The sequence below is a fragment of the Bos mutus genome, chromosome 6, assembly GCF_027580195.1.
Source record: "Bos mutus isolate GX-2022 chromosome 6, NWIPB_WYAK_1.1, whole genome shotgun sequence".
NCBI lineage: Eukaryota > Metazoa > Chordata > Mammalia > Artiodactyla > Bovidae > Bos > Bos mutus.
Window position 1 is genome coordinate 95,622,358 of NC_091622.1, and position 27,043 is coordinate 95,649,400.

Below are 27,043 nucleotides of genomic sequence, written 5' to 3' on the forward strand. Positions count from 1 at the left end.
TTGGCTATAAGCCAGAAGGACTGAATAGAAGTCAGCTGCACCACACACCATCAGCCCAGGTCAGCTCACATTTCATGAGATAGAACTATGAAACACCATCACAATGAGCCATACAAAAGGTGGGGGATGGGGGAGGATGCTCTAGCTCTGTGCCCTAAAGAAGAGAGAATGAATCTATTATTTTAGGTCTTTTAGTATCTTTCTATAACTTCGTATAAGCTTCTCAATAAAGCTTCTACACATTTTGCCAGATTCATTCCTAGATACTTAGTTTATTTATATGATATGTATGCTTTTTGTAAATGGCATCTGTATTCCTATTTATCAACTATGCTTCTGGTATTTAAAAATACACTGAGTTCTTGCTTTATTAATTTCACATTTAGCAACCATATTGAACTTTCTGCTAAATTCTGATAATTTGCTGTTATATTCTGGATTTCTACAGTTAATCATGTCACATGGGAAAATAGGTTTTGTTGTTTATGTTCCGATCTTTATTTAAATTTTATCTATATCTGACTGCATTGGGTAGAACCTCTGGTAAAATAGAAGTACTTATACCACGACTTTTAAAAGCATAACTTCAAATGTTTCATCATTATGGTTACTCTAAATTTTTGTTAGGTATCTTTCACTGGATTAATAAAATTTATTTATATTCCTAGTTGCTAAGAGAATTTATCATGACTGAATGTAGAAACATCAAAATTGCCTCTGTAGCTATTGAGGTAATTATTATATGTAATTGTTTTTATTTTTTAATCTATTAAGTAGTGACTTGGTTAGATAAAATTTTTAATGTTAAAAGCAATGCTTGCTTTCCTGAGATATAGCCAGCCTTAGTTATGATTTGCATTAATTGTACTATTCAGTTTGCTAAGATTTTGCTTATAAGTTTTACATTTAATTCATGAGTGAGGTTGGACATTAATTTGCCTTCCTTAGGCCTTTTGTTTGAAGAATCAAGTTTACACTAGCTTTATAGAATAAGATGGAAATTATCTTTCACTGTTTTCTAAAGAATCTGCATAAGATTAATATTGAAAATCCTTGAAGTAAATTTTCTAGATCTCATGTGTTATGGACTGAATGTTTGTGTCTCTCTAAAATTCCTCTTGAAACTCTAGTCCTCACTGTGATAATATCTGGAGGAGGGGTCATTGGGTGTAATCAGGTCATAAGGGTGAGGCCCTCATGAATGGGATTTGTGCCCTTAGGGAAAAAAAAAAACAGAAGAAAGATGATTGACCTCTCTCTCTGTCCGACATGTGAGGGCACAGAGAAGATGGCTATCTGCAAACCAGGAAGAGAACTCTCACAGGCCCCAACCATTTATATATACTGTATACTATATTAGGGTTTCCCAGGTGGCACTAGTGGTAAAGAACTCCCCTGCCAATGCAGAAGACAAAAGAGATGCTGGTTCGATCCCTGGGTTGAGAAGATCCCCTGGAGGAGGGCAGGGCATGGAGAATCCCACGGACAAACGAGCCTGGTGGGTACACAGTCCATGTGGTCACAAAGAGTCAGACACGACTGAAGTAACTTAACACACACATATACACACACTTATAGTGCATTATATATAGCAACAGAGTTGCTCAAATAATTTCGAATCCATGTAAATCTCTGCTATAACTATGGTCATGTTCACTCATAATAGCATTTATCTGTAATACTTCTCTTTTTCTTTTGTTCAGTATTTTCACAGTTTGTTAGTTTTATTAGTCTTTCCAAAACATCCTGGTTCTGTATCCTTTTATTTTATGTTTAATTAATTCATGTTCTTTATTTTTTCCTTCTCTTTTCTTTTTCCCCTTTTTCCATCTTCTTAAGTTGAATGCATATTTAGTTCATTTTTAGCCTTCTTTATTTCCTACTTGAAACATGAAAAGTTATAAACATTATTCCCACTATCATTTAGTTGCAACACATATGTATTGATGTGTAGTATTCTCTATTGTGCAATTTGGTTCTATAATCTTGTTAAAATCTCTCCTTCACTGATCCTTGAATTATTTTGAAATATCCTTAACATTCTACCAAGATGAATCTTTTTAGTGGTTTCTTCCTGATTTTTAAATTTCATTATTGATTTTTATCTTACATACTTTGATGTCACTGAACAAAACCTTTATGTTCTTATTTTGGGAGTGAGGAGCAAACTGCCTCATCGGCCTTTCATTCATTCTTCTATGCTAAGCAGTGTACTAAGTCTAGCAATAAATACTGCAGCACAGTCTGATATTATGAGGCAATCAAGGTAGAGGGGCAGAAAGATCATAAAGAAATAGGTAATAATATCAACATTTAATGTGTTTTCTTTTTTTTTTAATGTGTTTTCTTATACCATACTCAATAGAAATAAGATTAAGGTATTCTGTGTTCACATGAGGTGTATTATTCAAATGAGTTAAATAGCTTAATCATACAGAACATTTATTGATGAAAGACAACTGAGATTTATTGTATTACAACAAAGTTTTTCCTGCAGAAGGCTAGCTACTGTATAAATTCTGCTTGGGTTGAGAACAAGGTCATTTTTTAATTCTTTAAATACTGTCCTACATCTTAGTATCAACTCTGATTCATTCATGATAACCAGAAGGAGGACTCGATCACAACTGCCTTCAAAAGCTCTCCTTCGGCCTTGAAAGAAAAATTTAGGAAAATATTGGGTGGGCAGATAAGTGTTAGTGATGTGAGAATCTCCTTGGTCCATTAGTAGTATCTGCTAATCCTTAATCTCCAACCTAGTATTTTTCCCGATGGAGACAGCTTGGACCACATGGGCTCCTTGTGGGACTGAACCAGTGTGGCATTCTCAATCATGAATCAGGGAAGAAGAGTAGAGTTAAGTCTTCATCCCTCACTGTAGTTTCTAAGGAGACACTTTGAAAATCCAGACCTTCTTCCTACTTAAGTCTTTTCTCCAGGCTTTAGCTGGTTAGTCTTTTCTGGGGGTGAGGGGAAGCCTTTCTTACTATAGTCCTTAGATATCTGACCTCTCACTGATATTGCTAAGAAATGATAAAGGGAGATGAAAATGCCACTTATTAAAATTTGAAGAATAAGGCCAAGGTCATCCTTTACGGAGTCTTTCATCCTCAAGTTCATTAATGTCTGAGTCTGGGCTGCCCAGTGTCCACCCAGATGTGCATTCCTGACATGCTGGGCACTACACCACTAGACTGCACTGCCCTCATCTCTACTGCGACCCCCTCAGGACCTTCTAGCAGAAGAAGCGCTGCTAGACTGCCAGCCCAATTTCTATTTTTTTTTAAATTTGCTGAAACTTGCTTGATGATCCAGTATATGATCAAATGTGGTAAATGGCATCCTGTAAATATTGGCAACAATATTCTACAAATCAATTATATCAACTTGATTAACCGTGTTGTACACATCTTCTAAAGTTTTAGTGATTTTCAGTCTGAATGTTCTTTCAATTTCTGTGAGAGGTAGTCATATTTTCCTACAGTTGTTCATTTCTCCTTACGAGTTCTGTCATTCAGCTTCTTACTTTTGAAGCATTTTCATAGGTAATTGAAAGATCAGGATTTTTACATCATCATGGTAAAATGAACCCTTTATCATCATATGGTAACCCTCTCTATCTCTAGAAATACTTCTTCCCTGATACCAACATAATGAAACCTGCTTTTCGATTTGTTGAATATTTCCCAGACATATTATTTTCTATCCTTTTCATTTCAACCTGTCTGCACCCTCATGTTCTGGTCTGTCTCTTGTAAACCTCATGTAGCTGATTTTTATTTTTGGAATCTATTTGGCAGTGTTTGGTTTTTATCTAAACAGTGAAGTCTATTTACATACATTAGATTTCTTTCTCCTTTCCGATTGTGTTTTCTCTTTGCTTTTTTTTTTTTTTTTTTTCTAGGCTTCCTGTTCTCCTTTGTTGCCTTCTTTTAAAATGACTGACATCTTCTTCCATTTCGATTCCAATTACACCTACTCTCAGCTTACACGCTGCTGTTTTTCAGTTATTTAGCATTTTCTCATGAGATGGCAACCCACTCCAGTATTCTTGCCTGGAGAATCTCAGAGACAGAGGAGCCTAGTGGGCTGCTGTCTATGGGGTCGCACAGAGTTGGATACGACTGAAACGACTTAGCAGTGGCAGCAGCAGTGATAATTATTACATTATAGCATAATTTGGAAAAATCTAGCCACACGTTTACATTTTTCTACAGTCACCACTCCCTACTACATCTCAGACCTTTCATCAGGGATTTTCCGTTTCCCTCAAGCACATGCTTTGGATGTTGGTGGTTAACTCTTTATCTTTGTTGAAAAATGCCTTTATTTCACCCCTCTTGAAAGATAATTTCTCTGGATTTGTAAGTCAAGTTTGTTGGTTATTTTCTCTCACAATTTTAAGATATTATTCCATTGCATCCTGGTTGCTATGGCTGCTGTTGAGACATCAACTGAAAGTATAATTTTTACTCCTTTATGTGCAAACTGTTATTTCTCTTTGATAGCTTTTAAAACTTTCTCTTAGCTTTGGTTCTGCACCATATTATAATAGCCAACATCCAAGATAGCCTCAATGATCCCCTTCTCCTGGTATTCAGAGGTGACCTCTCTCACAGTGGATCAGGCTGGCCCCACGTGGCCAATGGAAGACATAGGGAAGTGCCAGTGTGACTCTGAATCTTGGAAGGCAGTGTAGCTATTCCTAGGTCTCTCAAATGACTCACCCTGGGGAGAGCCAGCCACCATGCCTTGAGGACGTTCGATCCAGAAAGAGAAAGATTCATATGGAAAAGAACTAAGGTCCCCAACTAACAGCCAACACTAGTTTGCCAGCCAGAGGAGTGAGTCACCTTGAATGCAGATCCTCTAGCCTGAGTCAAGCCTCCAGGTGACTGTGGCCCCAGCCAACACTTGACAGAAACTTCCTGAGAGACCCTAAGTCAGAACCATCCAGTTGAACCACTCCCAAACTCCTGAACCGCAGAAACCGTGAGAGTTCAACCAGGATTCTTGCTGTTGTAAGTCATTAAATTTTGGAAAGATCTGTTATGCAAAAGCAGAATCTACAATAAATACAATCTGTCTCAGTTGGGATTTTTTGGACTTCCTTTACCTGAATGGCCTTTTTTATTTGGAAATGTTTTCTGGAAAATTCTCAGCCATTATTTCTTTAAGTATTTTTATCTCATTCTCTATATTTTTACCTTGGACTCCAACTGAACATTTTAAGAACTTCTCGCTCTATTCTCCAAGTCTCTTCATTTCTCTTATTTTCAATCTTTTTTGAGCCTTTATGCTTTATTCTGAAATTTTATCTTTCAATTCACTGATTTTTCTCTTTACTTGTGAATCATCTACTATTTAACCTTTCCATTTTTCAAATTGATGTATAATTTATAAGCAATAAAATGCACAGATTTGGGGAGTATAATTCATTGAACTTTGATGCAGATTATAGTCTTGTAACCACAACCACCATATGGTCAAGAGACAGACATTCCCATTATTTCAGAAAGTTCCCTCCTGCCCTTCTGCAGTGAAATGATCCTCCCAGAGGCTACCATTGTATTAATTTCTACCATCTAATCTACAACTTCAATAAATGTAATCATAAACAGGCTACTAGAGGCTAGTCTTCTGTATGTGTCTTCCTTTTGCTCAACATGCTTTTTAAAATTTATTCATGTTATTACCTATACTAATTTATTGTTGAAAAGTTGAAAGTGAAAGTCACTCAGTCGTGTCCAACTCTTTGCAACCTCATGGACTATGCAGTCCATGGAATTCTCCAGGCCAGAATATGGAGTGGGTAGCCTTTCCCTTCTCCAGGGGATCTTCCCAACCCAGGGATCGAACCCAGGTCTCCTGCATTACAGGTGGATTCTTTACCAGCTGAGCCACAAGGGAAGTCCATACTAATTCATTGCTTTATACTATTGAGAAGAGTTCAGTTAATGAATGCACTACTATACATTTATACCTTCAATTGGTGATGATTATTTTGGCTCTTTCTGATTTGGGACTTTCAGGAAAAAGCTGTTATGAAGATTCTTGTCCAAAATTTTTGAAACATTATTTCAATTTTTTTGGATAAATACCAAGGAGTGAAATTTCTTCCAAGGAATAGAATTTCTTGTCATAGAATAGGTGTGTTTGACTCAATGAGAAACTGACAAACTATTCTTCAAAAAGTTTTCTAATTTTGTTTTCCTACTAGAAATTTAGGAAAATTTCCTCACAACACTTGGTATTGTCAACCTTTAAAATTATAGTCATTCTAGTGGGTGTGAAATGGCACATCCTTATGGTTTTAATTTGCTTTGAAGGAAATCAGCCCTGGGATTTCTTTGGAAGGAATGATGCTAAAGCTGAAACTCCAGTACTTTGGCCACCTCATGCGAAGAGTTGACTCATTGGAAAAGACTCTGATGCTGGGAGGGATTGGGGGCAAGAGGAGAAGGGGATAACAGAGGATGAGGTGGCTGGATGGCATCACTGACTCAATGGACGTGAGTCTGAGTGACCTCCGGGAGTTGGTGATGGACAGGGAGGCCTGGTGTGCTGCGATTCATGGGGTCGCAAAGAGTTGGACACGACTGAGTGACTGATCTGATCTGATCTGACTGATATTACTTATTGACCATTCTTATGTCTTCCCTTGTAATTTTTCAAGATCTTTGATCATTTTTTACCAATTGGATTGTCTTTTATTATTGAGTTTTTTATATATTTCTGGATACATGTCCTTTGTCATGTAATGATACATTGCAAGTATTTTCTACCAGCTTGTGGCATGACTGTTCATTTTCTTTACAATGTATTTTGATTTTGAGAATAAAACATTCTCAAAAACTTAAAACAATTTTGATGAAGCTTAATTATTAAGGACTACATGATTGTGACCCTCCCCCCAAATTTGTATGTTGAAACCCTAATCCTCAGTGTGATAGTATCTGAGGGTAAAGCCCTTGGGAGCTAATTAAGTCATGAGGTGAAACCTTCATGAAGAAATTAGTAGCTCTATAAGAAGAGACAGAAGAGAGCACTCTCTCTCTCTCTCTCCCCCTCTCCTCCATACAAAGAAGACAGAGGACAGTTGTCTGTAAGCCAGGAAGTTGGCCTTGACCACACATCAGATCAGCCAACACCTTGACCTTGAATTTCGCAGCCTCCAGAACTAAATAAATTGTTGTTTAAGCCACCTACTCTATGGTATTTTTGTTGTAGTAACCTGAACTTTTTATCCTTACTACTATTTGTGTTCTAAGAAGTCTCTATCCCATGTTGTAAATATATCATCTTATGTTCACATATACTTCTGGATGCTTTATGGGTCCATGATCCAGCTTGATTTAACTTTTTTATATAATGTAAAGTGCAAGTCATGTTCCTTTTCTGTTGCCATGTGTATCCAATTGTTTCTGCAATACTTGCTGAGAAAACTAGCCTTTCATCCTTTTCCTAAAATCATTTAACTATATATGTTTATTTCTGGACTTTATTCTGTTAGATTAAGCCATTTATCATACTGCCTTGATTACTACAGCTTTATAGTGAGCTTTATAATATCATCAGTTATTATAAATTCCTTTTTTCTTCTTCTTTTTTCAAAGTGGTTATTGACTTTCCTAAACTGCATTTCTTTGTAAATTTTAGAATAAATATCTCTGTTTCTAAAAACAGCTGTTCTACCTTTTATTGCAATGGCCTTAAATATGTACATCAATTGGAGGAGACTGAACAGCTTATCAACTATGGAGTTACACAATTTATAAACATAGTATATTTTACCATTAGTTAGTTTTCTGTCAACAAAATTTTGTATTTTTCAATGTAGGGGTATTACACATTAAATTTATTCATAGTTATTTTATAATTTTTGATATCACAAATGGCATTTTAATTTCATTCTTGAATATTTACTGCTAGCACATAAAAATTATTTAATAAATTTTTATTTGTATATTGACTTTGTACCTGTAATTCTGCTTAATTTATTTTTCCTTTCCAGAATTTGTTGGTAGATTCTTCATGGTTTTCTACATAAACAATTGTGTTGTCTTCAAATAAAGACAGGTAGCCTCTTCCTTTCTAATTTTTGGCCTTTCACTTCTTTTTTGTGTTTCATTTATTTTGCTAAGATCTCTGTTATAATGCTGAAAAAACTGGTGAAAGAAAATAATCCTGTTTTGTTCACAATCTAAATAGAAAATATTCAATATTTCACTGTTAGAAACAATGTTAACTAAAGGTTTATCCTCCATATCTTATACACCAACGAGTGCTTAGAAATGAACAGCTGTATTAATGTGGATTTCACCCAGTGCTGTTCTTTTTTTTCAAAGTTTGAATGTCTATTTCTTGTTGCTCTCTAATGTTTTCATACACTTTTATATATGTATCATAATTAACCTCAGCAAGATTAGTCCAATGCAAGCTTTTCCACCATTAATGAAAATTCCATTTAATATTTAATTTCAATTATGATATTCTGAATTTCTTAATAGAAGTTTTATTTGTGATGTTTTTTCTAAACAGGTTAGGTCTTTTTTGAGAGGTTCTGTTCCTTACTCATTTGTTAGTTCCTCTCTTACTTTTAAAAGACTTAGACACATTTGTTTTACATTCTGTATCTGATTACTCTGATTTATGAGACTCTTACATTCCTGCCAAATAATGCTCCTGGCACTTTATTGCCTCACACATATTTTTATTTTATTTTATTGGCATGAGTTTATATTCCCTGGAAGTTCATCTCTGGGAATTCTCTGTAACTTGAATTGAGAGAACATTCTTCCAGAGAAAATACACTTTGTTCCTGGAAACTTGGTCATGCTACCAACATGGCTCCCTTTTCATTTAAATTTTTGCTTGGGCATTTCCATCCTGAAAGACTGGGCACCCAAAACTCCAGGAAAGCCGGCCTATGGCCAAGTATTCTTAGAGCAGACTCTTTGGTTCCTCTACCAAGAGACCAATAATGAGAAAAGCATGTCTTTCTGCCTTTAGAAATTTGATTCCCCCTGCCTCCTTTTCCTGTTTCTCTGAGAGCACAATCTATATGATTCCTGGCTCTGGACAATGTTCTCTGATTCAACTTCCCACATTGCCCGGGTCCAAAACTTGGTCTCCTGTTCCCGGAGGGTACAGCAACTAAAATAAAACCTCTCTAGGCCACCTAGGATTGCTGGGTGACCGCAAGACAGGAGAGTCAGTGTTTGAGTTCCACCCTTCACTACAGCCCAAGCTTGGTTCTCAGCCTCAGGGGAATCCAAATGTTGTCTTATAAACTCAGCCACGCATATAATACTGCTTTTCATGTTTCTTCCAGTACTTGAGACTTTTTGTAGTAAGAGAAAATCAGTATATTATATCTAGCTTGATATATAGGTAGAAATGGAAATATTGAACACTTCTTAATCTCTAAAAGCTTTAGTTATTACTCTTCATTTGGCTGGTTAGCAAATGAGTTAGCTGGATGGATTACAATGGCTACAGAAGAGATGCTTACAGACCTCTATACCTACAAAGGCAGAATATGATGCCCGATTTCTTAAAAACAGGTATTAAAAAAGAATGAATTTAATGGATATCTGCATCCCTCATGATTATTTTACTTCTAGAATATTCCAAAAGCCTTGTCTAAAGTGTTGTAAGAGGCATAGCCAATGAAGGAATTGTGAAGAAGACAAGTGATCAAGGCCTTGAGTTAGTACCTCACCAGTTCTCAAAGCTGTATTTCATAGAAAAAGTAAAGCTTGAATGGATCAAAACATTTCTTGGAAGTTAGCCAGATTTCAGAGGAAAGAACTTACTTTACTCCTTTACTATGGAGAGAAATCACTTAGCAACTACACATAATAAATTTAATTCCTAAGGCTAAACTGCACACTATAACATATGGATGATAAAACCTATCTTATCAGTTGTTAAACATATTAACTGCAAAATGTTCAGCACAGTAGCTTTATACATTAAGTGTTAGCTATTATTAATGTTCTGATATGAGAACCTTTTAATATCTTTGTAAATGTTAAGTTCAGGCATGGTTTAATGTCCTTGAGCTCCTGACAAGATGGACACAGTTAAAATCAGCCTGGGTTCCCCCTCCTAATGGGGTTCCCTCCTGAGGTCCAAAATGCCTGGTTTCTCCTCAATTATGACCACCCAGTTCTCTTATCTGGAAGAAGAAATGACTACCCACTCCAGTATTCTTGCCCCAAAAATTCCCATAGACAGAAGAACCTGGTGGGCTACAGTTCCTGGGGTTGCAAAGAGCCAGACATGACTAAGCGACTGAGCATGCAGTTCTCTTATAATTTTGTATCTAATGCAGTTTACATGAATGGTAGCATTTTTTTCTGTCTTGTGACATGCAAAGGGCTTCACGTTAGGCATTGTATCCATTACAAAGATGCATGACAAGGAAAGTCTCTATACCTAAGGGACCTATAGAATCAGACCTTGTGTTCTGATTCTCAACCCTGCTTGACCTTAGAATCATTTTAAAAAATATTTTTTTAAACTACCAACATTCATATGTGCATCTTTTCTCCTTCTTCAGACAGTAGCTATCTTGAGACAGAAGCCATACTATCTTCTTTTCTTATTCTTCACAGCCAATCCCTCTATGTAGCAGAAATCTATTAAAACCTATTTAAAATCATTCTATAAAAATGCTAATGACATACAGATGGCCAAGAAGCACATGAAAAGATGCGCAACACCACTAATCATTAGAGAAATGCAAATCACACTATAATGAAGTATCATCTCACACTGGTCAGAATGGTCATCGTCAAAAAATCTACAAACAATAAATGCTGGAGAGGGTGTGGAGAAAGGGAACCCTCTTACACAATCTGTGGGAGTGCATATTGGTACAGCCACTATGGAGAACAGTAAGAAGATTCCTTAAAAAACTAAGACAGACTTACTATATGATCAAACAATCCCAATCCTGGGCATATATCTGAAGAAAACCATAATTCAAAAAGATACATGTACCCCAATGTTCATTGCAGCAGTATTGACAGTATTCGGGACATGGAAGCAACCTAAATGGCCATCAATAGAGGAATGAATAAAGAAGGTGTGGTACATATACACAGTGGAATATAACTTAGCCATATAAAAGAACAAAACGATGCCATTGGCCGTGATATGGAAGGACCTACTGATTGTCGTGCTGAGTGAAGTAAGTCAGAGAAAGACAAGTATCACATTATATTGCTTGTATGTTGACTCTAAAGAAACAGTACAAATAAACATATTTACAAAACAGAAGCTTAGTCAAAGATGTAGAAAACAAGATTACCATGGCAGGAGGCAGGGGAGGGATAGAACGGGAGACTGGGATTGACAGATGAAAAAAAAAAGGTGAACGCTTTAGTTGCTCAGTCATGTTTGCCCATGGAATTCTCCAGGAAAGAATACTGGAGTGGGTAGCCATTCCCTTCTCCAGGGGATCTTCCTGACCCAGGGATCAAACTCAGGTCTCCTACATTGCAGGCAGATTCTTTACTGTCTGAGCCACCAGGGAAGCCCATACCAACTACTATATGTGGAATAGGTAACTAATAAGAACCTACTGAATAGCACAGGGAACTTTATTCAATACCCTGTAATGACTTATACGGGAACGGAATCTAAAAAGAGTAGATATATGTGTGTGTATAACTGACTCACAGCAGAAATTAATACAACTTTGTAAAACAACTATATTCCAATAAAAAATTAAGAACGCTAACAAAACATTAAAATGGTAACATTTTATGCTAACATTAATAATGCTAACAAAATCCAATTTTAAAGCAATTCTATTATCTGGATCCTAGTCGGGGGGCAGGTTGAAACATTCAGTTCTTAGGCTAGAAAGAATGTGCTTGTAACATCATTCCCTGTGTTAAGTATGCTGATTTAAAAGGCCATATCTCGAAAAGTAAAAATAACAAGTGAACCAAAATTAAAAGATAATTGCTTTGTAAAAATGGTACTGAGGTACCTATTTGCAGTGCAGGAATAGAGAACCAACTGGTGGACACAGCGGGGGAAGAAAAGAGTGGGACAAACTGAGAAACTAGCATTTGAAACATACATATTACCATGTGCCAAACAGAGCTAGTGGGAAGTTGCTGTATAACCCAGGTAGTTCAGCTTGATGCTCTGTGTCAACTTAGAGGAGTGGGAACAGCTGGGGGTGCGGGGGATGGAGTGAGAGAGTGACTCTAGAGGGAGGGGATATATGTATACTTATGACTGATTCACAGTGTTGTATGGCACAAACCAACAAAACATTGTAAACAATTACCCACCAATTAAACATAAACATTTTTTTAATTTAAAATAAAAGTTTTTTAAAAAAAGAATTGCAACTACAGCACAACTTTATGTTTAGAAATATCTCACAGGATAAGAATTTGTCTTACCAATTTAAGATAGCCCTCAGCATCTAGAATTAAGTTTTCTGGTTTCAGGTCTCTGTAGATAATACCTAGTCGATGCAGGTAATCGAATGCTTCTGTCACACAGGCAACACAGAACTTGGAGGTGGGTTCATCAAAGCTGCCTCTGCAACGAAACCGTTTTCCTTCTTAAAACTCTAGTTTTAAGAATCTGGTTGCAGATTCTAGGTGTCAATTATAATATTATATATTTATGCAATATAAATGCTTTATAAGGCATTAGCACTAAAAAGTACTTCATAGCATCAATGAATCAGATCATAAAGAAATTTAGGTGAATGCTTGATGCCAACAAGAACCACTTTACTAAAATTTACTAAAATTAAAATGTCTACATTCAAACAATTGTTTCTGGTAATCACATCCAAACATACAAAATGGAAAGGATAAGAAAACAAGACTTTTTAAAGACAACTATGGAAAACTCTGGAGAAAATGCAACTATTTCAAGGGAGAGGTTGAACCAGACTACTGCACTTGATTGCTTGACTAAAATGAGTCCAGTGCTCATTTCCATTTCCTGTTTGTATACTTTGTAATATAACCCATGTAGAAACAGGGTCATAACTCTTTCCTCTTTGGTGCACCTTGATGATACCAGAGTTGCCCTGTGCCAGCACTGTGTGTAGGTTTACACGCTAAATTATTAAAATTTGGTGGTGATTTGCTGCATGGTATAATAGAAAGCTATTACACTCTGGCTTCCCTTGTGGCTCAGATGGTAAAGAATCTGCCTGCAATGTGGGAGACATGGGTTCGATCCCTGGGTTGGGAAGATCCCCTGGAGGAGGTCATGGAAAACCACTCCATATTCTTGCCTGGAGAATCCCCATGGACAGAGGAGCCTGGCGGGCTACAGTCCATGGGGTTGCAAAGAGTCGGACATGACTGAAGCGACTAAGTACCGCACATAGTAGAAAGCTGTGGCTTTGGAATGAGAGAAACCAGCTTCGAGTCCTGCTTCTTCCCCTTACTGAATCCTCAGGCCAGTTGTTTGGCTGTTCTGACCCTCAGATACCTGTCTTAAAATGGGTTTACTACTGACTTAACGAGGCTGTTTTATGGACATGGCAAAGTGCCTAACGGGTACTAAGAACTACCACCACTAAATAGATATTCTAAAAAGATTTGCCTGTTAAAGCAATGATGGGAGATGCAGATGCTTCTGTAGGTATCATGCAAGTCTCAACACATCCAGGCTTACCTCATCCTGATCCATCCATCAGTATGTTCCTAGTACAACAGATAAATCTCTGCTTGGATGCTCAAAAGTCTGTTATTAGGTAGGTATGTGATTTTCAACCGTGAATGCACATTAGAATTGCCTGAAAGGCAGCTAAAAATCATTTTCTGGCCCTACTGCAGATGAACCAAATAAAAGTCTGGCATCAGGGCACAGCATTTTTACTTTGTTAAAGCTCCCGTGAGATTGTGAGGTGAAGCCAGGGTTGAGAACCACTGGCCCAGGGAATGCTGCCTAAATGTCTGACCTGGCATTAACCGCCACAACCTAAGGCAAAGCTACCTCTTCTGTTGCCGTTTTCTATTCAAACTCTGCTCTCACTCAGCAAGTAAAAGACCTAATCCTACTCCAACTTTCCTGATTCTTAAATCAGTTCTCTTCCTTACTGTCTTTCCAAATTTTGTCCTTAGAGTTTAGCTCAAGGCCTTTCACGGCCATCACATTTTTCTCTCTTTCCTCTATTCTGAGCTCAGTGCCCACAACACTTACTGGACATTTACTTATGTTGCCAACTTCTTCATCATATTTATTTTCCACATTAAATAATGGAATGTTTTAAAATTATATATTACATTATCTCCCAAAATATAACCCAAACTCACTGGAGGAAAACGTTACATGGTTTTGGGTTAGAAAAGTGTACATTGTTTAGAAAACCCCCATACCGTCAACTCAGAAGCCTTGTATGGAGGTGGAGCTCAGTGAACACCTATGATTTTGATTGTTTGGAAATCATTCCTTTTGTGAAGCTGAGTCTTTGCAGACATGTCACTCTGCTTTTCAGCCCCAACTTCACCACTCTCCACCCCTTTCGTCATCTCCCTTCTCAAGATTCAGAGTCAGTAACATCTGGATTTATACTCTGCCTCATATTAATCATGTGATATGGATGGTTGACACGCTAAGCCTGGGTTTCTTTAATCTCTAATACGAGAATGACAGAGACTACTGGTACAGGGAGCCTATTACATGATTACAATGTTAGCTCATAAAATATCACTATTACGACTTGTTTATCAATTTGTTCTTAAATTCATTTCTCTTTTTTAAGACATTTTTTAAGATTCTTTATATGGACCATGTTTTTTTTAAAGTCGTTATTGAATCTGTTACAATATTGCTGTTTCACACTTTGGTTTTTTTGGCCATGAGGCATCTGGGATCTTAGTTTCACAACCAGGGATTGAACCTGTGCCTCCTGCATTAGAAGGCAAAGTCTTAACCACTGGAGAGGCAAGGAAGTCCCTTAGACTCATTTCTTAGTGACTTTCTTCATGTTTCTTTAAATAGTCATGAATACAGCATCCTTTAGGCCAGGCAGGAACAGACAAAAGTTATTGCATATAATTCTTTTTCATTACCTGTCTCTTAATATACTCCACAGCTCCCCACCTAAGCAGGCCTCCAGAAGCATGTATACATACTTATTGTCCTTGAAGGTGCGATATAATCTGTGAAAATAAAAGAAAAACACGATTATTATTAGAAATCCCGTTCTAAAACGTCTTCAAGTTTGCTTAAAAGCATCATCAATAACTTTTTGAAGGATGGTCCTCATCTCCTTCCAAACATCTGACAAAGACACTGGATGCTCACTGAACACTCTGATCCTTCCTGTTCCCCTGGTTTTTCATCTGCTGATCCCTTTACTTGGACTCCCCTTCACGCTACCCACAGACTTTCTTAATCTCAGTTCCATGGTAATAAAAGTGTTATCCACCCCTCAAGATCAAGCTCTGGGGCCACCTTCCTGATTAGGTAGCTCATTAACCCCCCTACTAAATACAGCCTTCCCTTCCTCCCCAGATCCTGAGATCTCTGCATGGTCTCCTTTAAGATCTGCCTTGCATATCAGGGCTTCCCTGATGGCTCAGTTGGTAAAGAATCAGCCTGCAATGCAGGAGACCCTGGTTCAATTCCTGGGTCAGGAAGATTCACTGGAGAAGGGATAGGCTACCCACTCCAGTATTCTTGGGCTTCCCTTGTGGCTCAGTTGGTAAAGAATCCGCCTGCAATTCAGGAGACCTGGCTTCGATTTCTGGGTTGGAAAGATTCCCTGGAGAAGGCAAAGGCTACCCACTCCAGTATTCTGGCCTGAAAAATTACATGGAATATGCAGTCCATAGGGTTGCAAAGAGTCAGACATGACTGAGCGACTTTCACTTTCACTTTGCATGACAGTTACTCATGCCTGTGTTTTATGTCTTCTAGTTGGTACTACGAAACAGACCCTAAGACAGAAATTTGTAAGCAGTCAGTTTAGTGGGAAATGCTCTTGGGACCAACACCCATGGGGAGGAAGGAAGCAGACTTGGGCAGAGGGAGAGCTGGCCTGTAATTTTACAAAAGCCTCAGCTTCAAGGACCTGAACCATCACTCGATGCAGAATGTACCTGGAGAAAGAGTATGGGGCCAGGTGGGTCTCTTTACCTCGGTGCAATGGCTGGAGAGAGAATTAGTCAGAGTCCCCAGCTGGCAAGACTCACAGAAGCTGGAGGAATGGCAGTCTCAATCCAGATGTGGGATGTGGGCAGGGCACCATATTACAATGCTGGGGGAAAGCAGTTTCTGGGTCTTACTCAAGAGATGCCCATGTCTCCCTAGCACCAGGCTAATGCAGACAGCAGGACAGCCGTACCATGTACAGACAGCAGAAGTAATCTAGGAAGTGTTTCGGTATGGGCTCTGGATCCAAGCTGCCTAGGCTTGAGTCCCTGACTGGCCATTCGTTAGCTAAGTGACATCAGCTTTCTCACTGCTCTTGTCAAACAAGGAAAATCATAACATTTATCTGTTTTATTTTGAGGATCATAACAAATGTATATTCATTTGATTACATATTGATTATATGTAATTATATTATTTATTTTATATAAACAATATAAATAAATTACAAGATACATATAAATTATATAATATAATGTAAATATGGCCTTCCTTGATAGTTCAACTGGTAAAGAATCTGCCAGCAATGCAGGAGACCTGGGTTCAATCCCTGGGTTGGAAAAAACCCCTGGAGAAGGGAATGGCTACCCACTCCAGTATTTTTTTTTGAAGAACTCCATGGACAGAGAAGCCTGGCTGGCTACAGTCCATGGAATCACAGAGTCGGACATGACTGAGCAACATTCACGTTTACCTTCAATATAAATATAATAATAATATAATATACACTTTAAATATATATATATAAGATATATATTTTAAAATTTTGCTTAGAAGACTGCCTGGCACATGTTACTTTCTCAATAATAAATGTTGTCATTAACATTTATTCTTAATATGAGTATTGCCCTACTCTATGCCAGCTACTTTGCAAAGGGCAGGAAATGAAAAAATGAATAAAATTTAATCCATGCCCTGAAGCTGTTCATGATAGTTTTTAATGAATTATTGATTAAAAGAGGGGAGGGACACATAGTTTATATAAAAATAATTGGATGACTTTATTGCCAGTATTGCTTGGGTTCAGACTTTTTTTTATCTTGAAAAAATATGGGTCTGAGAATATGGATAGGCAGGAAGACTCTCTCAAGGCATTTGATCAAAAAGCATAAATTCTCCTCATTACAGTGGCATTTTACCTCACCTAGAAATCTCTAAAACTACACTCTAGGGGCATGAAAATAGGTGTGAAAATATGTGCCTTAACTGGCTTACACCACTAACCCATGAATTCACAAGAGAGCCATGGCTTAGAATATGTTTCTGTTCTAAACTCTGGTCATAGCTACAGAAAGAACAGGAACTGTAGGGAAGTGTTTCTTCTGGCATCTGGCATTGCAAGGACCAGGCTTCCCCGTTGGCTCAGATGGTAAAGAATCTGCCTTCAATGCAGGAGTCCCAGGTTTGATCCCTGGGTCGGGAAGATCCCCTGGAGAAGCGAATGGGAACCCACTCCAATATTCTTGCCTAGAGAATTCCATGGACAGATGAGCTTGGCCGGCTACAGTCCATGGGCTCGCAAAGAGTCAGGCACCACTAAGCAGCTGACAACTGCAGGGACCGGCTACCGGCAGCCTAAATGTGTCCAAATGCCACTTTTTGCAGAAATTCAACTCAGCACGTCCCCTGAGGGGTTCTACATGAATCCTTGCTTCCCAATTCTGCATTAGGTCTGAATTAAATAAGTAATTCAATTTATTAAAACAATAATTTTATATTCACACACATACACACCCACACACACTTTCCTGGGGTTTACTCAAGAATAAAAAAATCTGGATTCTGACTTCAGTTCTCAGACTTCCAATATTTTATGTATTGTCGCTGTGACTAGGCTGGAGAATTCAGAGAAGGGCCTCCTCTTCCTCCTCTGTCCGCTTGCATAGAAGCACTCCAAAGAAGAACCTAAGATGCTAAAATTCTGGGAGCGAAACGCTCACTTACTTCACAATGAAGGGTGAGCATAGCTCTTCCAGGATCTTCTTTTCTGAGTAGACATGCTCCTGCTGCTTTGTGTCAACGATGTGCTTCTTCCTTATACACTTCATAGCAAAAGCAACGTTCTCATTTTTCACCTTAACCTAGAGGAGAAGAGAACGAGCCCTCAAAATGAACTTACTAGGAAAGATCTGCAATATCTATGTAAAACATGTGAACCAGCAGGAGTTCAAATCCTTTCACAGCTAAATAGCATGGAAGCTTTTCACCACTTTATCCCTCTAGAAGCTGAATTGTATCCAGGTGTACACACTTCCTTTTCATTGTAATTTCCAAAAGAATTCACATAGTTGGAACATGGTTCTAGAATGTTTGTATTGAAACAAGAAAAATATTCTAGTTGGAAGTTTGAGTGTATAGAAATCTCTTTGGTTCTGAGTATATGACATGAAAAGCTTGGTCCAGAATTGCCAAAAACTGCTCTTTTGTAATAGTCACTTTTTTTGAGTTTCAAATAAAACCTATTTAATCCACGATTCATATCTGTATGATCCAATCTGCTGGCCACTAGTCACAAAAAGCTATTTAATTTTAAATTGATTAAAATTAAAAATTCAGTTCCTTCATTTGCACTGTCCACATTTCAAAAGCTCTCTAGTCACGTCTAGCCAGCAGCTACGCTATTGGACACGTGGATACAAACACTACCATCAGTGCAGAAAGTTCTATTGGAGACCATGCTTCAGATGGACAAATAGGATTTTCCTTTAAAAGGAAATTTTTAAAATTCAATAGGTATTTATTCAGATAGGCTTAAAATTCCATAAGCAGACTATCTTCAACAAATAATGAAATTGTGCAGAGTTGGTTGCTCCCTCAATTTCACTCAGAGTTTGCCACTAGTTGATGCCCAGACTTTCAAATCAATGGTGGGATTATTGTTTCAATTATTATTATCTAACCATATCAAAACAAACCTCAGCATTGTTAATTCAATCATTTGCCATGATTTTGATGAAAAATACAGCACATGGCTCTCTTATCCCTCCATATGGCATAAGAAACACTACAAACTCTCTGGCCTATTAAGAAATCATTTCTGCCCCTCTTTGACCAAAAGAGATGAAGTATTGACTTGGTGTAGAGTGTACTATTCGGAGTCTCCTGGTAGCATTTCAGATCAGCTCACACCCAGGCCACCCAGCAGATGGAGGTGTCATCATAGTTCCCAAGGTTAATGGACAGTGAATGGTTACAGATCTGCTGGGCAAGGAAGGGCTCAGAAGTCACCAAGGGTTCAGCATTATCTCTACCCAGTAAAGTCACAGGTCACCGTTCCATAGTTTCCTCAGAGCATCTGACTGCACGGCTCTGCTACTCTTTAGAAGCCAATTATAAAGCTCAGAAGGGTGTGATACGGAAGATGCAGCTGAAATCAGACTATAAATTCCCAGCTGTCTTGATCAGCACTACAGAAGGCTGCTCTTCAAACACCTCCTTGCATTCAACTTCTTTTTTTTTTTAATTTGGATAGAAAATTTTGAGCAACCCAAAAATAGGACCATGAAAGCCAAATACAGACATGGCAGAGGAATTATTTAAGAAATGAAACTACGGTATTAAAGATTTCATCTCTGTGACCCTTTCACTGGACACATTTTTGTTTGCTTTATATAGAGTTAATGCATCATGAGTATAAGTATACATAAGTGTTACTGCTAAGAAATACACATTTTATGTTTTATAGCCTCTGGGGAAAGTTACTTGGTACATTCTGCAATAGCTGCCCTCAAGAAAAAAAGTCACAAAAGGATGTGGCATAGCAGCTGAAATAGCAGCTATATTATTACAAGTTATTTAGTAGCACACACCCACTATTATAAAATAGAGTGAAAACTGTACTCTCAATTATAGTCCAAAGTAACGTTTGGATAGCAATAACAATGCGTATATTCCTCCAAGATACACTGGAATACAAAACAAAACAAAAGTCAAAAGGCTTCTCTCAGATGCTTGAAACGTAAACCCCTTACAAGCTCAACTCTTCCGAACCCACCAACGCCCAGTGTTGCGATAATCTCAAGGTTCTGGAAGGGGGATGATGAGGAAAATCTGGCCACTTTCTCCTTCAGTTGAATCATCTCCAAAGAGAGTGCTTTGGACAGCTTCCAGCTAGACATGGATCTCCTGTATGAGAAAAGCGAAACTTTACATACGCTCCCTTAGGCAAAGCAGGGGTCACAGCACACATAAATCCCACCCTTACATCAGTCTTATTTCTGCCAGTAATTACTGCCCATAGTTGCCATAGAGTTTATCTCAACTTTTATAGAATCAGATTCAGTTACATCTGGGGAGAGAATCAACAGAAAATACAAATATAAAACAGATACACTCACACACAATAAAAAAGACAAATGTCAGACTGAGTCAGTGAGTGGTAAAAGTAGGTGAATTGTGTGGTATTTGAGATACATCTCAATAAAGCTGTTTAAAAAACAAAGAGTCAATGAGAGAAAAGAAAACCAGAAAAGAGAGCCATTTCCTTTGCTGCACCTACACGATGACACTGCACTGAGAATCTTTGCCGTATTTTGCTATTTTTGTTAGATTTCGAAGATTTCTCTGGCTGAACCAGAATAACTGCTTTGGGAAACATGAAAAATACATTTCTTACTTTACGCTTAAGTATTGTTATTTGGAAATACTCATTTTCCCCTCTTAATTAAAGTTTACTGCTCTGGGTTATATATTCATGAACCATTCTTACTACAAAAGACCTTTGGCACAAAAACTGCAAACATATTTCCTGCAAGAAAAAAAAATATGCAGTCTGCCTGAATGCTCTAATTAAACTCAAATATCAGTCTTCCAGAACTTTTGCCTCTTCAACTTTAATGGTACTGTCTGGTGAATACATGCTTAAGTATTCATTCTGCAAAATGTTTTAGCAAAGGATTTTCAAATAATTTTAATTCTACAAAGATTTTTTTTCCCTATGAACCAAAAACTATTTTCGTCAGTATTACTACATTTAGAACCCAACACAAAACCACTTGGGCAATAAATAGCTCTCTTAATTTTTTAAAAATATTTTTTTGATGTGGACCATTTTTAAAGTCTTTGTTGAATTTGTTAGAATATTGTTTCTGTTTTATGTTTTGGTTTTCCAACCGCAAGGCATATGGGATCCTAGCTCCCTGGCCAGGGATTGAACCTACACCCCTTGCATCAGAAGATGAAGTCTTAACCACTGGACTGCCAGGGAAGTCCCACTCCCTTATATTCTGAAATAAGCCAGGTGCTGAATGCTATGCTGTTCCTTGGAATTCCTGTTTGATTTCCATAAGCAAGAGAGACTTCCTTTCTGAATTAGTATCCTTTTGAACCAAGTCACCAGTCAATGTAAAGAACTCTTTGCCAAGGCCTCCTATCAGGAAATTTCTCCCAAACATTACTACTCATCACCAAAAATAAGAAAATACTTATAGACTAAAATAATATCTACACTAGAGGTAATTGGTATCCTTTTTGTGGAAGAATAATTTAAAACAACTCCCCCAAATTTTCTAGTGACAACACACTAGAAGTTACCAATCACACCCTTCAGTTCCCTTCTTCATCAACTGCCAGAGTCACATCCAGCTTAGAAAAACATCTCCACTTACTTCGCATGTCTTTTTTCATCATCCCGGTTCAGGTTTGCCACATACCCTTCAAGATATTTCTGGAGTTCTTCAAAAGTCCCCACTGTTTGGTTGAATGTTCTAAATGAATGAAATGAATAAAACAAAATAAAAAGCTCAGGGCTGACGGTTAACCATTGCAACTTGCCATTCTTCTTCAGCTGATGAAAGCCTATTTGTATGGTTACTGAAAACTTTGCAAACTATTTTTCAATAACTTATTTACATTCAGGTTGCCATCACATGTAGATATAATAGTTATTGGAAGTTACATAATTGATACCATGAGTTTCTGAAAGCAAAGAGGCTATCAGTGAGAAGAGACATTTCTGTAATTTTCTGCCTTGTGGTTCAGATTTACCAATATTGTTCTTTGTTTTTAAGAAGATTGTGGAAAGGAAATAGGCTACATGATTTATGTACTGGGAGGTGAGTTTGGGGGAGAATGGATACATGTATATATATATGGCTGAGTCCCTTAGCTGTCTATCTGAAACTATCACAACATTGTTAATAAGCTATACTCCAATACAAAATAAAAAGTTAAAAACAAACAAAAAAACCCCAAAACAATGATTGACTTGTTACTGTAAACAAAAACAGTATATCATGAGCTTATGAATTAATAAACATTCAAAAAATACTTTCTAAAAAAGAGAGTGAAAAGGAAATAGGCTACATGATTCGATTACTGCATCAGCAGGTTACATGCATTACAAATTTTTATAATTTGCTTAATCAAATTAATCTATTTATTTTTAAAATCAAAAATAAAATGTACCTCTTCTTTGGCCCTAGATACTACTACTTATTTTATATTCCTAAATGATTAAGTCCAAATATTTTACCTTAATGGTTCTCCGAGGCTCAGCCAACATCTTTCCCTTGACTTCCCTCCCCTCAGGGATCACAGGCTTGTTACTGGTCCCATCTAATCGCCTTGTCTCCAGTTCCCCATCTCTGGGAATTCTTACATAGGGAACTGCCCATGAGAAAAAAATAATTCCCTTCCTCACCTAACAAATTTATCTTCTGGATTATTCTTCCAGTGCGTCCCGCACTCCACACAATCTACCTTGATTCATCATTGCCAGGGTGGTGCTCTTCCCCACGAAAACCAGTATCCTTCTAAAAACCATGCTTTACGCACCCCAGTAAATCTTAAGCTCTTGGACTTAACAAAATGAAAGGAATGAAAATTTACCTCAAACTACCTAAAACTAATAAACCTTATTAATGTACTGATGCCACATACTGCCTAGCCCTGAAGACCTCTATCCACATTTAACTGATCACCAACCTATACTTACATTATTAAGTATATCTATTTTTCTTTTTTAGAGTTTTTGACGGGAGCCATTTTTAACGTTTTTACTGAATTTGTTACAATACTGTTTCTGTTTTATGTTTTGGATTTGTGGCCATGAGGCACATGGGCTCTTAGTTCCCCAGCCAGGGATCGAACCCACACCTCCAGTAATGGAAAGTGAAGTCTAAATCATTGGACCACTGTGGAAGTCTGGATATTTTTCATTCCCCATTCAAATCTACTCTCTTCTCTACCCTGCTCTGGGAACTGTCCTTTGCTGACTAGAGAAGTGAGAAACAAAACAATATTATTTCAAATTTCCAAGGGTTGAAATTTTCAAGTAAAAGTAAATACTTCTTGTATATGTCACCATTACCTTGCTATGAAACTAACTGAAGGATTGTTGTAAACAAATTTTATGTTTTAACTGCAAGTGACATTGGTGTCAGAGTTCTCTAGACAATCTCTGCAAACTAAAGCCAAGTTTAAACAGCTACAACATTCCAGTTGTAACTTTCAAATATGTATTTTTAAAGGAGATGAATTAGAAAAGAAGAAATAAAGAGGCATAGGCTTTCAGCCACTACATTGCATTGCAAGGATGGTGCCCTTTATTCAGACAACATCTGAATCATTTCCTGTATGCCAAGGACTCTGTCAAATGCTGGCACAGCAACAGCAGTGAACAAAGTAAATGCTTCTGTTCTCATGAAGGAGCTGAAGTGTGGGAAGACAGATGCTAAACAAAGCCATTACATCAAGTGTGAACCATGGTGTGAGGGCACTATGGGAAAATTATCATGGGATCCTAATCTAGCCTTATAAGTGATAACTACAATGATCATACAATTGATCATCCAAAATGAATGCTTTTCAGAGTGAATGGGACGGCCAAAATATTAGAATAACCAGAACTGTCCCAGGAAATTCAGGATGTAGGTCAACAGTCATACCTGATGTCCAGTTTCTCTCACACACAGAATAAATTCATGTAACTTTTAATGTCTCACTGTGTCTAACAGGTCAGTACCTTGTATGTTATAAGAATCTCAACTATGCATATGTAAATTATGCATTTGAAAAGTATATGTTTCCAAATAATTTATAAAATCTATAAAAACCACTCAATCCTTTATATGGATTATGAATACATGAGATATTGCACAAACATTTGGTTAAGTGACTACAATGAATTTTTAATCCTAGCATTTCAGAGCAATTCATAAGATCTTACCACATACACACAGCTAAAGCTCTTTAGTGCACACATGTATTTTTAAGGAACTCATACAGAAAACAATGCAATACCATATCAATGTATTTGAGAGCTGCCAGCAAAGATTACCTTCATCTGAACATACCTGCACTTTCTAACCCCATGCCTTTTTATTTTTTAAGTTTTACTTCACCTGGAAAGACTTCTACATTTCCTCTTGGCCTAGAATTTTAAGCCCCAATTTCACACTTAAAAAATAAAGTAAAACTTTTCCCACTTCACTGTACTGTGACTGCTTCTCTTTCTGAACACATGCTGTGGGAACCTAATGGCATGGTGGAAAGACTGTTAAAAGGAACTAGAAGACCTGGGCAGGAGCCTTTGCTCCATTTCAGATGACACTGTTGGGGCAGTTCTTGAACCGACCTGAACTCACTTTCCTTATCTGTAAGGGAAAGATTAAAGAAACTCAAAGTGATACTAAGAATTGTTATTCTATGTGTAAAGATGAATGTTAACTAGACTTACTGTAGTGATCATTTTGCGATATATACATATATTGGATGATTATGTTGTACCCCTGAAACTAGTATAATGTTATATGTCAATTATACCTCAATTAAAATATAATTAAATAAATAAAAATTGTTAATTGTTTAGGCATGTTATAGTATTGTGGTCATGTATTACAAATAACACTTAGCTTTTAGAGATGCTACTAAAATTCATAGAAGAGATAATTTTATGCTTCTGATTTGCTTGAAAATAGTATGGAGAAGATAGGAAGGAGATGGCAAAGCAGTACAGGTAAGGTTTTAAATGATAATCGCTATACTTGCATGACACAATATCATCTTATTTTTTAATATGTTTGAAACTTTTCATAATAAAAAGATTTTATAAAATAATTATAAAATTATATGGATTTAAAAAAATAAAGTTCTTTTCAGCTCTAAATCTCTATGATGCTATGTTCAATAAATAGTGTATTTAATTAGCAATCACTTACATACTCCTGTGACACTCGTCATTATCCTATTTCATATCAGCATTTCATAACAGTATGCCCTGTTTCTTTGACTACAGGTGGCCTAGCTCTGGTATACTTGAATTTCCTTTTTTATATCTAGATTTATATCAACAAATATCCAACTGATTAATGACAGATTGAAGGAGTCAGATTCAAATATGATTCGAAGTGAGTTAAGGACACAAACTGAGATATTCTAAAAAATAACCTCAGACACTTAGAGATGAATGTTGACACACATCTCTTCCAAATTACTACAAGTGTTAAAACTTCTCTGGAAATACATCTAGCTAATAAGCATTTCATATTTTGAGAGAGATAGGTTTTGTTAAATTTTTGACTGCTTAGAGCATTTTACAAATAAATTATGAAACTCTTCAGTGTGTGGTGTGTGGAAAAATCCATGAGTCCTAACAAGCTTGTTTCTCTGGAAGATGCAGAATTTAAATCAGTCTATTGCTGATATTTATGTACAAACTCTGCTCACAAAATATTTAGCCCGTCAGCATCTGCCGCTGCCACAGACAGATTCAGATCAGAAGGCCTGGTTCCTTCCCATGAATTTTAATAGAATGTCCTCGCAGCTGAGGATTGGCCAGCGTTTCCAAATGGTGATGAATGGGAAGACAGATGGGCCCTTGGAGTAACAGAAGGCCGAGTCTTCAAAGGTGGCAATTGCGGCATTCTCTAACATCAGTATACTCACTCTCGATCTATAACCAGGCATGCGACATCATTTTCCTCGGCGATAATGTTAGCTGATCTGACATCTTCACTGCAGACAAAAACAGGAAAAGTCAATTTTCTAGTGAGAAATTAGACATCTATTTTTATTAGCGAATCTGCGACTGATATGAAACACCATCACTTAAACCTTCCAAAGATGATGTGTTTCTGTAACATCATAATTTACACTCAACCCCTTCCCCCCAAAAAAAGGATTTGAAATGTGTCCTAAAAATATGATGTGCACGAGGAATCCAGAGGAGAATAAGATAAATGCTCTGGGAACGTCAAGGAGTCAGTGAGCGCAACCATGTATGGAATTTCATTCTGTGTTCTGTGCCAGTGCAACTAAAATAGCTCTCCTGTGATCAAACAGGATCTGCTAATTAATAAGCAGCCAAAATTGAAATGAACTGATCAAAGAAATTTATAAGAAAACCCTTAGTGAGTAACTTATAATGAACCAAACAAGAAGAAAACCCAAAGGAAGTGCCATATCACCCAGTGAATTAAAGAAATATTAAAACCTTTCATTTTATAGTCTAAGATATACAGTTTCCATGAAAATCCCTGAAATCAAAACATGTCTTACAATTGACAGTGAATCAGAGTGTAATTAATAGCTCTGTCTTTCTTTCTCAGGGGTGGACAATATATTAGTAACTCTTACTGTTGTTCCCTTAAATACAATGAGTTATGGCATAGGATCTAATGATGGCAAATTTAATTACTAATGAATACCAAGGGTCAAGCATCAGAGAAAGTATTTCTGAAGGTACTTTTATTTATATTATTTTTCTTCCTCTATTAATCACAAACTAGAGACCCCGAGGAAAGGTACATCCATATGATACCCAGTGCTCTGAAAGTTATTGTATTTAAGGTAGCCTATAGCAGCAAGCATATTAAGACTGCTTTTAACAACTTCACAAAAAATGGCATCACACAAAGTAGAGTTCCCTCATCTTCCAATAGTGACAGGA

The 27,043-nt window shown here is 37.2% G+C and overlaps 1 protein-coding gene across 1 annotated transcript in view; it reads right to left on the reverse strand.

The window, feature by feature from the left end:
• Window positions 1-27,043, reverse strand: part of PRKG2 (protein kinase cGMP-dependent 2) — a 127,788-nt gene that overhangs the window by 37,827 nt on the left and 62,918 nt on the right. Inside the window, exons 9-14 of the mRNA XM_070372983.1 lie at window positions 26,041-26,109; window positions 21,762-21,860; window positions 20,127-20,280; window positions 18,100-18,236; window positions 15,072-15,161; window positions 12,432-12,573 (exon numbers count right to left, since the gene is read on the reverse strand). Of these exons, the coding sequence (XP_070229084.1) occupies window positions 12,432-12,573; window positions 15,072-15,161; window positions 18,100-18,236; window positions 20,127-20,280; window positions 21,762-21,860; window positions 26,041-26,109 (691 nt within the window). The remainder of the gene's footprint in view (window positions 1-12,431; window positions 12,574-15,071; window positions 15,162-18,099; window positions 18,237-20,126; window positions 20,281-21,761; window positions 21,861-26,040; window positions 26,110-27,043) is intronic.